General features: G+C 32.8%; 2 protein-coding genes across 6 annotated transcripts; one reads left to right on the top strand and one right to left on the bottom strand.

Annotated features, from left to right (window-relative positions):
- Positions 1 to 1,211: 1,211 nt before the first annotated feature.
- LOC122279335 (transcriptional regulatory protein AlgP-like) lies at positions 1,212 to 2,729 on the top strand. Of its 3 annotated transcripts, none has more exons than XM_043089922.1 (3): positions 1,212 to 1,365; positions 1,602 to 1,686; positions 1,824 to 2,729. In XM_043089922.1, the coding sequence occupies exons 1-3, from the start codon at positions 1,354 to 1,356 to the stop codon at positions 2,393 to 2,395; spliced, it is 669 nt and encodes a 222-aa protein (XP_042945856.1). In that variant the 5' UTR covers positions 1,212 to 1,353; the 3' UTR covers positions 2,396 to 2,729. The 3 variants fall into 3 exon arrangements, with proteins under 3 accessions (XP_042945856.1, XP_042945855.1, XP_042945858.1); XM_043089921.1 differs by having other exon boundaries at positions 1,219 to 1,380; XM_043089924.1 differs by having other exon boundaries at positions 1,233 to 1,380; positions 1,524 to 1,686.
- A 2,568-nt stretch (positions 2,730 to 5,297) lies between these two features.
- Positions 5,298 to 11,569, bottom strand: LOC122279520 (microtubule-associated protein 70-5-like). 3 transcript variants are annotated; one of them, XM_043090205.1, is made up of 11 exons: positions 11,161 to 11,569; positions 9,338 to 9,423; positions 9,118 to 9,183; positions 8,855 to 9,025; positions 8,563 to 8,733; positions 8,323 to 8,478; positions 8,098 to 8,244; positions 7,850 to 7,921; positions 7,160 to 7,756; positions 6,934 to 7,081; positions 5,298 to 5,627 (listed from the first exon to the last, which is right to left on the bottom strand). In XM_043090205.1, the coding sequence occupies exons 1-11, from the start codon at positions 11,252 to 11,254 to the stop codon at positions 5,443 to 5,445; spliced, it is 1,893 nt and encodes a 630-aa protein (XP_042946139.1). In that variant the 5' UTR covers positions 11,255 to 11,569; the 3' UTR covers positions 5,298 to 5,442. The 3 variants fall into 3 exon arrangements, with proteins under 3 accessions (XP_042946139.1, XP_042946140.1, XP_042946142.1); XM_043090206.1 differs by having other exon boundaries at positions 5,298 to 5,598; positions 11,161 to 11,568; XM_043090208.1 differs by lacking the exon at positions 5,298 to 5,627 and adding an exon at positions 6,340 to 6,653 and having other exon boundaries at positions 11,161 to 11,566.
- Positions 11,570 to 12,777: the final 1,208 nt, after the last annotated feature.

Genomic DNA, 12,777 nt, shown 5'->3' with positions numbered 1-12,777 from the left:
ATTTTTATTTTATATGACCTAATCCATCATATTGTTATTGTCCTTTTCCTCCTTTGCTACTGCAAAATTTACTCCAAGTCGGTTGGTTCATGTTGGAAGTTTCATTTTGACTAGAATAGAAAAGCAAACAAGCGCATGCATGAAGGTTGGTTTATGCTGATTTTTATGTCTTGTGGGTTTTCTTGTGCGAATGCAGTACTGTGTTTTATGGGTAGTACATGTGCACAGGACCAGGAGCTAGCTTTAGCAGGGAGAGTGTCATGATCCGGGGAACTTACTAACAAGGAAGCCAAGCCTTTTATTTCACTTAGCTTCATTGATGGGTCTGAATGGATTAATAAGTTGTAATTAATTCAAAATTTTTGTCTTTATTTTTTTACAATTATTGATCATCTTTATAAAAGTCTTGATATTTTATTATTTAGAAGTTGAAGTAATAGATAGTTTTTGTATATATTCGGGCCGAATCAGACCCGAATGATTCGGGTTGGATCGGACCAATTTGGCTCCATTTTTGTGGCCTGGTTGAGTCGGATCGACTCTAGACCCATTGTATTTAAATCCGTGTGCAAGCTGCCTACACATGAATCCCACTCGGTGGATGTATTGAGGAAGAACAATGCACATACTTTTCTTAAAGATCGTCACGTACATGAATATTCTCAAGTGTTGAAGTTTTTTCAGTACTATTTAAGGATGGTTTTTTTCAACCACATAGAAAAGTAACTAATGTTACTAGCTAGTTCAATCATGTGTTATGCATTATATATGCAAGTAAAGCCTAGCCTAACTCAATCCACTGATCTGCAAAATGCATGGTTGTCGGTACTTGGACTAGAGGCACGTTTACGGTTCCCAAGGCCATAATTAATTAATTAAACCGACTAAACTATATAGCTTCGAATATACTGTTGTTTCGATTAATATTGGAAGGTTCGACGTGCGAGGTGGTTCATCGATTAATCCAAGCCAGCACATGCAAATGCTAGATTGGAGAGCAGTTAGCAATCAAAGAGCCACCACCAACCACCCTGGCTGTTGTGTTACAAATTAGAATGGCATTTAAGGTGAGAAACTTTCATACGTGGTTACAATCCGTTGGCTCGAAACTTATCGACCGAAGCGCGCTTACAAAATCTTTTTATTTTTTATTTTTTTTATTTTTTGGGCGGCGTACCAAATGATGCTTACCAGCCTTACCCCACGCATCTTCTTTATAAGATGCCTTTTGGCCTATCCTCATTCGATCTCTCACTTTACGTCTGGCCGCTTCTGTACGACTGGTGAGGATCTGTTGCACACCTTTACTCTGATTAAAAACTTGGCCTTCGATTCAGATCTGAAGTGACAGCCATGGGGGAAAAGGTTTGCGAATACACTGTACGAATCAGATCTCTATCTCTTCTTAATTAATACCCATTTTATAATTATATGATCTATGCAGTCTTCATTAATTTCACATACGTATCCCGTCTTTTGTGTCAGAACTTTATCTGATCATTTGATTATTCTTGTGTCCACAGATCCAATTGAAGCATTTGCTTTCCAGATCTAAGTTGTTTTTCGCTTTTAGTTACTTTCATTTCGAACACTCTTGACAGGTTACTACAATAATGGTGCTGAAGGTTGACCTGCAGTGCGATCGCTGCTACAAGAAGGTGAAGAAAGTTTTATATAAATTTCCTCGTGAGTCTCGTCTCGATCTTTGCCATCTCTTTAATTCTACTCAAGTCTTTAATTTTTCCCGTATGTGAGTGCAAAACCCAAAAGAAAAAGACTGAGCTGTTCTTTGTGATCATGTGTTTGAATTTTGTGGACAAGAGAAATACAAGACCAGATATTCGATGAGAAGCAAAACACAGTATTAATCAAAGTTGTGTGCTGCTCTCCTGAAAAAGTTAAGCAAAAGATTATCTACAAAGGTGGTAATTCTATTCAGAGCATTGAGATCAAACCTTCTCCAAAGCCCAAAACTGAGGAGGCGAAACCAAAACCTCAGGATCCAAAGCCAGCTGAAAAACCGAAAGAAGCTGCTCAGAAGCCCAAGGAAAACCCTGCGGCAAATCCCAAGCCAGCTGAAAAGCCGAAAGAAGCTGAAGCCAAGCCCAAGGGAAAACCTGATGATGCGAAGCCTCCTGAACCGGTTCCAAAGCCTTCTGAACCGGCAGCACTCATCGCTGTACCGTATTATCCACAGACCTACGTAGCTGGTGCGTATAGCAGGCCACTTTATGAAGGGTATGGTGGGGGTCCATTGCCATCATGTGAGGAATATGCGATAGGGAGGCCGGTGTATGATAGTTACGGGGGTGGTGGTTATTGGCCGCCTAGTTACGTCAACCGTTATGATTACTACTCCAGTGAGGAAAACCAATCAGGATGCATCATCATGTAATTTAACGGGAGACGTTACCATCAGCATGCATGCACATTATATGTATCATGAATGGTCATCATCCTGGAGTTCTCTATAATAAGTTGGTGATCTGTCAAACTCAGAACTCATGGTCCAGAAGTCGTGGCTGCAATATTTCTGTTTTGTATTTTTTATTCCCTGTTAAGTGGTGTGGAGTTAAAAAATGACAGAGAAAAGAGTAATAAGATCGTGTCATTCGTCGGTGGGATTGTGCCTGTCGGTGGAGAATCGTTTCTTACTTGTCTTTCATATTCGTGTCGTTTTTGTTAAGAATAAATTTATCATGCCGTCTCAATAATATTATCGTTTTAAATGACTGTTTATTAATTAATAATTAAGAAAATAATTTTAGTGAATTAATATATTTTTTATTTTTAAAATATTTAAATATATTAAAAATATATATACTTTTAATATTAAAATATTATGTTATAAATTATAATATATTATTTTATATATAATTATATATATTATATATAATATTAAAAATTAATAAAATGTATATATAATTTGTGAATCGGTTTTGTCCGGTATTGAAAAACTTAAAATTAATTTTGGATCGAATTTGACCGATTTTTAAGATTAAAAAAGCAATTCTGAATTAAACCAATCGAAAGTCAGACTAAACCAAACTGTACAGTCTGGTTCTAGTCAATTTTGTAATTTTTTGATTTATTTTTACATCCCTAATTACCTTTCTTTTATTATAAAATTATATTTACATTTCGGCAGATAATCATTTTAAAAAAGAATGAAATTTATTATTAAAAAATTAATTTTTTTATATAAATTTCATATTTATTTATTTTTTAAAGTAATTATACAGTATATTTATTCTCATTACTACAATAATAATTCCTCTTTAATTTATAAGAGAATTTAATTTTCAATTTTTCTTACCGATTAATTAATCATGTCATGATCTCATCAATATATAATACCAAGGGTACTATATATATCGACTTCCAACGTAGCATTTCTTTTCCTTTTATGTGCAACTTTATTTAGTTGTTGATAAAAGACGAGATATGATTTGTACAGTCGGTAAATGCAGTCGACGTGCAGTCGTTTTAAAAAAAATAAATTAATATGGGACGTATATGAAAAAAAAATTATTTTTATAACTTTTTTTTATTCATTTTGTACAACCATGAAAAAAAAAATTTATAATTTTTATTTATTTATTCCGTACAGCTAACTGCATGCCGACTGTATTTACCGACTGCGTTTAGCAAAGCCCATAAAAGACATACTAAACTCTTTATTGGATGTCATCCTAATTAGAAACAAATCATTCTGTTATTTTTTTTTTTTTCATTATATTAACTAAAAATACATAACAGTTTGTTAAACTGTCACGGAGAAATTTTAATTTGTTTAAAAAATAGAAAATAAATTTTTATTATGACAAAGAGTTTTCATAATAAAACAAGAAGAAAAAATGAATGGGTTCAGAGACATCAACAGAAAGGGTGTGTTCAAGCCGATGTTCATGAGGGAGAAGATGTCCATAGAGTTTATCAATGGATATATATGGGATCTATTCGATTTATACCAGAGGTGACTAAAGAGTCATAGTCAGAGCCAAGACGTAGGAAAGAAGCTCTAAATGATCTTTGAGAGTTTCATCAGTGGCAGCTTATGCGTATTCAATGTGTTAGTTTTGTGGATGTAGTCAACAATGGGTTTCTTTAGAGTTACAAGATATAAGGCAGGAAGTGTGACCTCACAGACTTTGGATTGAGGGAATAAATAATACATTCTTTCCAAATCGAGCCAAGATTACCAGAGGTCTGATCAAGACCAATGACATGACCGAGAGAATGAGACACGCAGATCAATTTGTCCCGATGAAAACCGGGTGGTATAGGTGGGATGGATTTGTGATGAGATTGGCAGAGCTGTTGTCGGTAGAGGCGGTAGGTTGAAACTGATAAGGATGGCAAGGTAGGGTGCCATCAATGTAGCCAAAAAAGTTATTGGCCTTGGAAGCATGGGACCAGTTGAGTGCGCCATAAGAGGCAATTGGTGCGGGTCAATTTGACATAAGTTGTGTGGTTGAGATTAGACAGGGAGGAGGTGGATGATTGTCATTGAGTGGCAGAGGATTATGTGAGAAACGTTTTAGTGTTAAACACTCAACCATTCATCAGTTCTAAAAATATTAGATACTAATTTGATTAATTTTTTAATCTTTAAAATCATTACATTTTATTACGTTTTTGAATTCGACGTCCATAACGGCACATTTTATTAATATTGACATGGTAATAACCTTTTCTTTTTTAAGTTTTGATAAATTTATTTATTTATTAATATTCAATAACTTAACATTATATCATTATATAATTTAAAGACATTTTAATCAAACTTATAGATCACCCCCTGAATAACTTAAACTCGTGATGTGATTCATGCTCTGATATCAATTATTAAAAACTCAATCATTGATCCAAAAATCCCATAACTTTAAAATACTAATTTGATTAAATCTTTAACTTTCAAAATCATAACAATGTTAGTTTTAGGATTTCTCTGATACTGTATTAGATAAAAGTGTTTAATGGCAATTCGTAAGACTTTGAAGCAGCACGCACAAAAGTAAGTTTAAAAATTAATGTGACTTGATGTGATATGTGATATTATAAAATTACTTTTATTATAAAATTGATCTAACAGATCACATGAACCCACGTTAGTATATAGATTTGCTTTTATATGATCCATTTATATTTGTAACACTTCTCTTGTATTAAATTCATAGATAAAGAATTACAACGAGGAGATAATTAAGTATTTTCCCATTCACAATATTTAAAATAAAGATACTATTTTTACTTATAATTTTACTTATATACCATACATGCTAATATATCAACTATTAGAAATGGTAAAAATTTTAAAAAAGAAAATATTGATAAAATGATGTTGCTCAATAGTATAATATAATAGACATAAAATTAACGTAAACTTGAAATACAATTTATCTAATCCTAACAGTGAAACGAAGGTCACATGAGCTTGAGTTAATGGTATTGTTGGTATCGCTTGACTTTATCGTCGAAATGATCAATTGCTTTTGAATTCAAGAGTAGTGATCCTTCAACGGTATGCTTGAAAGTTGTGTGCTTGATCAACTTTCGTGTGACTCTTGGCAAACTCTCTCTCCTCTTGCGTCTTTTCTGTACCAAACTCAAAACAAACACAATCCCTACATGATTAAGGTCACCTTTAGTTGTTGAATTCAATTGAACTCAATTTAGTTTAGTGTAATTTTAAGCTATCTAATATACAAATATACAATTTTTAAATTATTAAACTCATTTTAACTCAAAATTTCCTTATACGTGAAACTCATAACCTTTTTTACTCAAGACATCTTTATAGGTAGGATCCACAACTTTTTTTAATTTCTCATAAATAGTACTACAATCATCTTAACATCCAAACACATTTAAACTTATTTTAGATGGATTCCACAAAACTCACTCCACTAACTCAACTCACTACTATTTATAAAGAACTTAGCTTAATTTAACTCAACTCAAAATTCAAATGCAATTTAAAAAACAATAAGATAAGAGTCGATACAATTCCAATGTAGTGAAACCTTTAACTTCTAAAATTTAATGATTTAAAAAGGATGACGTGGTATCATAATTTATATGTGATGACCTTTAAACTTGGGAAATTTGTGATTTGGGAAAGGATAATATCGTATTACAAAATCACAAGAAACATGTATTCTGTTGTAAGAAATGTATGGTCAGCTTGATGTGTTTTACGGGCAAATAATACCTTAGTGTTAGATTCTTCATACATCTTATTAAGATTTCCCATTAAAGTCCACATGATTCTGATTTAATGTGAACAGATTCAGGTCCATTTTGGTTAAAAGAATAGGCAGGAAAAACACAAATCCATTTCATTACAAATCCATTTCATTCTTACTTTCTTGAATCGGACTAATATTTATTCACGAATATAAACCATGAAACCGTATGGGATACCATTTACATAATCTCAAGCAGGGGAAAATGAAATCAACATCATCTGAGGATGTTACAAAGTCAGTACCCTCATCTAATCAGAACTTTATTTCTTTGGTCACCGTATCATCAAACTTCTTTTGTGTATGAACACTGAAAAGCCACACGATGTTGCAAACAAATCCACTAATTTTCTATTCATTCCGAATTTCTAGAATGTAAAGAATCTTCTTGATGATTTCGTTACCCTGAAGCGAAAAGTAAACCACCAAAAATCTAACGAATGAGAAACAAAGTCAATGAGATATCATATCATGCAGGATTTTCAAGGCCTTGGGCTGAAATTGTTGAGCCATGAAAGCTGAGTAAAACATAAGAAAAAGTATACAAATATGTACCTTTAGATAAAGTATATATGTCTTCTCTTTAGATAAGTCATATCATCTATAGGATTTTCAATGCATTGGGTTGAAATTATTGAACGATGAAAGCTGAGTGAAAAAGAGGAAAAAGTAAACAAATTTGTACCTTTAGATAAGTACGCATGTCTGCTCTTTCTATTATCATCCACCTTCATTGATGCAACTTCCTTTTCTCTAGCTGCCGCTTCTCTCTTGATTTTTGTAGACTCTACTTCGATGGCTTTTGTCAGTGCATCAACCTTCTTCATGAGCATCTGCAAGCATTTAACCTCATGCAATCAGTTCTCTACGAGAGAGAGAGAGAGAGAGAGAGAGAGAGTAGCTGTCTATACCTTTATTTCTTCATCTTTAGCATTTAAAGTACCATCTCTTACTTCACAAAGTTTCCTTAAGTTGATGACCTCCTTTTGAAGTCTATCATACAGATATCCTGAGACCACATCTTCATTATTTCCTTCATTTTGTGGATCCACATTGCTGCAACTTTTGGGTTTGATTTCTAGTGAGGCTGTTGTTTCATCCTTATTGCCCTTATTGATATTCAAGTTTGTGTCTGCCTTTATTTCTATGTTCTCTTTTTCACTGCTATCAACAACTTTACTTCTAGATGCCCACATTCCTTTTCTCAACACATTTTCTCCGGAAGAGTTTTTCTTTCTCAAGCTACTTGCTTGTTTTAGCTCTCTAGCAACATCGGCTGTTTCATTTTCCATACTGTGTTGTTGCAATAATAAGCTTCTACTGATGGAAGAAGCCCTTGGCTGGGATGTAGACCTCTTTTTCGTTCCACCATTGCTTGTTAGAAAGCCAAAAATGTTACTGGACTTCTCTGTTCTTGGGGACCCACAAAACCTGTTAGGATTGACCGAGAAATTCGATACATCCTTCAAACCTTCTTCAATAATCTTAAGTCTGAGCTTTAATTTATCCTGAAAAATTTTACATTGGTACAGAAAATTTACTCAATAATTAAAAGTAAGAGGTTTAGACTGACTAATTAGAAGATTGAGAGTCACGTTCACCTTAAGTTGTGCTTCTGCCTTAGCTGTTCTCTCTGATATGGCTAGTTTGTCTCTCAAGCGCTGCATCTCTGCCTACATACAAAATAGAAACAGAAAAAACTGTCTTCATTTGTATATTTACTTGAGTTGTCACACTAATATTGCTCAGTAGTCTTGTCTATTGTTGTATGATTGATATTCTAAAGTTACTTGAACAGTTAAATGTGTAAAATATTGGGCTCCTGTAATTTTGCAGGGAAAGAAAATACCTGCAGCAGTCTTCTCTCTTCCATCCATTTTCTGACGGGCATGACCTTATCATTTTCTTCTTTCCACTCATTAGCCACCACCGTTGCAACTCTGTTTGCTAAAACTTTGATTCTTGCTAATTCTCTTTCCAGAGTCCTCTTTTCCTCCTGAGAATTTGGAACCATTTATAGAAATTTGAAAAAGTACAAGATATTGTAACCGCCTTATATAAGTATAACACATACATTCAATTCTTCCATCCGTCGTTTGTAGTCACGAATGGAATTTGCTGCAACCCCACCAGATAGAATGGCCTCCTCAAGCTCTTGAATCGTTTGACTAAGCTTTTCAACCTCTAAAACCTTTTGGCGATTGGTTTTCTCAAGGATTCTATTCTCCTCCTGCATGTGGTATTTCAAAAACTTGGTTAATGACTCAAAAACTTGTTATTTCCATCAACAAAACTGGGTTTGATGAAGTCATGCCTGGCAAATCTCAATCTGTCTCTTCAATTGGTAGTTATGATTTTGAACTTCCTCTATCATTAAAGCCCTATCTAATGCACTTCTCAAGATCTTCTCTGCTTCAAGTAGAGCTGATTCTTTTGACTTGGTGAGACGTTCCATAGCCTTCTTATCCTCCTGTAATGCTGCAATCTGAAAGGCCAAGAGCAGTGGAAAAGTGCATGCAGTCTGAGCCATAAGAAATGTCCATAAACTGCATTGGCTTTCAAAAAAAAGGGCTCCTTTTGAAGTTTAAACTGTCATAATCTCTTACCTCATTTTTGTACATTTTGATTTCAGCTTCAAGAGGAGCAATAGCTAACTCAATAGGAACGGAGTCATTGTCTTCTTGATTTGCATACACCCTCCTAAGGGTTGCTTCAGCAGCATGTTGTGCAGCCAATACATCTTTCTTCTCACTTGCTAGTTTCTTGATTTCAAGGTTCTGCATTGACATAATTGGAATATGTTAGCCTCTAGAATTTAGCACATGTATCTGTAGCTCCAAGAAATCTTGGTAAAGCAACCTCGACTTACCTTATATTCAACAAGATTTTCACTGATTCGGAGTTTCTCTTCTGTTTTAGTAACTTCATTTCTGTGCTGTTTAAATAACAAAATAAATATAAACACCAATTTAGTGGTGAACTCTATATAAACCAATTTCTTCCAACAAAGGACTTTTATTGTACTTAGAATTACATAGTATGCATTGATGTGTGCAGATAGTGAGTGATTATGTCTGGCATGTGATTACCTCTTCTACAGCCTTATCCTTCAAAGCCTGAGTCACTCTCAAAGCCTTGATTTCTCCTTGGGCAACTCCTAACTCCCTATCCTTCTCTGAACAATATTAAAAGAATGTGGAAAAAAAAAAAAAAACAGTTATTTCTACGTGTTTATCATTGCACAGGGGTAGTTTCTAACTTATATATATCAATATATTAATAACTTAATATTAATATTTATGTTTAAGATTAGAATTTCATGTTATAATATATATATACACTAATTTAGCAATTTTATATTTTATTATATAATATAAAAAAATTATAAATATATATTCGTTCGGTTCAGTAATATGAAAATCTACATTAATTTAGGACTGGTTTCGATTTTTAAGAACATGTACTGTACCGGACTACTTACAAACTAGATCGAAATTGATTAGATGAAAATTTTGAAAATTTGAAATCGATAAATTATTTTGTATTTGAGTGACATTTGGAAACAAAATATCTGAAAATATCTTAGAATACTCAAGAACAATTGTATGCCCAATCAGGTCATAAATTTATGGCATGTTTGGAATTACGATAGGAAATATAATTTTTCATAGCAACACTTTTAATTAAAAAAATTTACTATTAAAATTTTTTTTACTATTTGATAAGGACAGTGCTACACCTACCCAGGGGTGTATGGTCTTTTTTTTAAATACACTTTTTTTATATTCTTAAACATTTTTTTTTTAAAAAGCATAGCATCATTTAATAAACATGCACTTAAAATATGCATAAAGAAATAATTATAGGCGTGAGTTTTGAAATATATATATGTGTGTGTATCCCCTTAAAGATTTCTTGGTTGTCCCTTGTGTGTATGTGTATAGCTTGTACAATATGGGAATTTTCAGAATTTTTAAAACTTTTCATAATTTCATTCTTAAACATCAATCAAATAGCAAATACTTTTTAATTTTTAATTTTTAATTTTTAATGTTTTCATCTAATCATTACATAATTATTATTCAAACAAAAAAATCAATTCAACTTTTATAAATTTCAAAATGAAACACAAAAATCAATACAATTTTTATAAAGTTCAAAATAAAAATTATATAAAAAAATTATATTCAAACAATATTTTAACATTATAATATTTTATTCAATTTTGTTCTCTCTCATTTTCTAAAACTCAACAAAATACTATCACTTCAACTATTTCATTATTAATCACATAATTATGAGATAATATAGTATCCAAACAAGCCTTTAAAATGGCTCATAGAAATGTTTTGGAAAAGTAAATACTTATAAACAAAATTATTCGAGGCCTGGTTTTTGAACATTTTCGAGAGTTAAGAGGGATTAGTCCTTTATGGAGCTTTTGTTTTAGGAGAAACAATGGAGGGTGGAATTCGCATTCTTAGGCAATAGGCCCGCATGCATGGATTCTATGCAGAAAAACAAATCATTTCCAAAAGACAAGGATTGCCGAGAAGACGATGCATATGTACACACGTATAAACGTACACTACAGTACGATGAATATGAACACCTGAATCATCCTTTCGATTCTCAACCAACAACTTGATAGAGTAATTCAAAAATTCCTTATTTTGATCCCAAAACAGAAAGATTTAAACTTTATAACGGGAAGAGTAAAATAAAAGAAATACTGATCAAACTTAAGATGACAGAGTTCATTTCTAAGAACGTATGCAGAAACAACATTCAACTTCTATCAAACCAAGAAAACTAAACATCAAACTCAATTCACTGTAGCAATGAACACATTGCAGACAAAGAAAATATGTGAACGTGTGTGCACTGTACTGTTAGAGAAGAAGAGAGAAACCTCTGAGTAAATTCTGCAGATGATTGAGCTCCAAAACTAAAGGGTCTGAGTGGGAAAGAGAGACATCTTCACTTCCTACAAAGCTTCCGGCCATCTTCTTATAGTTTCTTCTTATAATTCTCTGGTGCTTTAAAAATGCTACTAGGAAGACGCCAAGTCCAACAGCAAGAGCAATCCAAGTCCTGGGTTTTAATGGGTGATGATGATGAATCCCAAAGGAGCCAGCTGCTTTTATTTGAGCGAGGATGAATCAAGAGTCCTATCTTCCAAGGAATTGACCGAAAAGGGTGGGATTGTCTTCCCTTTTTGTGAAGCAAAATTATGAAAGGTGCAGATCACAAGCAGGCCCCGCCGGCTGGTTTACCTCCTCTCTCTCTTTCGTCCTCATGACAATAACGGTTACTTCGCCCCTTTATCATGATGTTTAAAATTTATTTTTGAAAGTCACAATCTTGAACTACTTGATAATCTAGAAAGTAATATCTCTACCAGAAAATATAGCAGTGGGGTACAAAATTCATGCTTTTTCAACGGTACTATTTCAGGATGGCTCTTTCTAATTTTTTGCATTTGCATTTAATTAATTGTACTTAATTTAAAATAAATGTGCAATGCTTTACCACCAAATCTCTTTTGGACCATCCAACGATGCTCATGCTTATTTATATTATTCAAGAGAATCTCTAAGCTCCTATTATTGTCATTTGTTGCTACTTGCACACCATTTTGGCCATCCTGAGTGCCTACCCGAACTCTAAAGCATGAGAGAAATATATACAGAGTAATGTTACATACAGTCGTGAAGTACACAAGCACATGCAATTATTTTGAAAAATAGTAAGATCTATTATTAAAAAATTAGTTCTTTTTTCATGTAAATTATGTATTTACTTACTTTTTTAAAATGATTTATTAGCACTTGCGCACTCTAATATCATTTCTTATATAGTAAAAAATTGTACTGAAAAAATAAAAAATTCAAAGCCTTGAATGAGAAAGATATAGACGTACGAAATGGGTCATATGTATATGTATATATATGTATATATATATATATATTAATATTCATTTTGATTATCAACTCAAAAATGAGTTTTGTGTTAAAGAAAAATGTATTTATCAACTGATCAACGGCTGAAGTAGTCATTAATTTTGCAAATGACAGGGGAAAAAGAGACTGCTATATGTCTTATCACAATCGAACTAATAATTAAACGGTACTGAGGCTACTTTGCCGCCTCACCCTTACCGCTGGGCTTATCGCCCAGTGTAAAGTTTTTTTTTTTTTTTTTTTCATTTCACATTTTTTTAATCACTTTCTTAATCATTAAGTAAAAAAAATACACAAATACATTTAAAATCAATTTCTTAATCACTAAGTAAAAAAAAAAAAAATATTTTTGCCCAACGGTCAACCCGGGCAGTCAACCTCAGGCGGCAAAATAGCTTTTCCCATAATTAAAATGATGGAAAGCTATATATAATTGTTTAGAAAGAAGTAATTCAATTGCTTAACCTTAAATCCGTCCATAAAATTAAACCTTGATTTTTTTTTTGTCAACTTGATGTAATTAATCGCTCATAAAGATATTGAATCAAAATTAAGGAAACGAGGTA

The sequence above is a fragment of the Carya illinoinensis genome, chromosome 10 (assembly GCF_018687715.1).
Source record: "Carya illinoinensis cultivar Pawnee chromosome 10, C.illinoinensisPawnee_v1, whole genome shotgun sequence".
Classification (NCBI taxonomy): Eukaryota; Viridiplantae; Streptophyta; class Magnoliopsida; order Fagales; family Juglandaceae; genus Carya; species Carya illinoinensis.
Note: the sequence above shows the minus strand (reverse complement) of the source record. Positions and strands in the feature narration are given on the sequence as shown.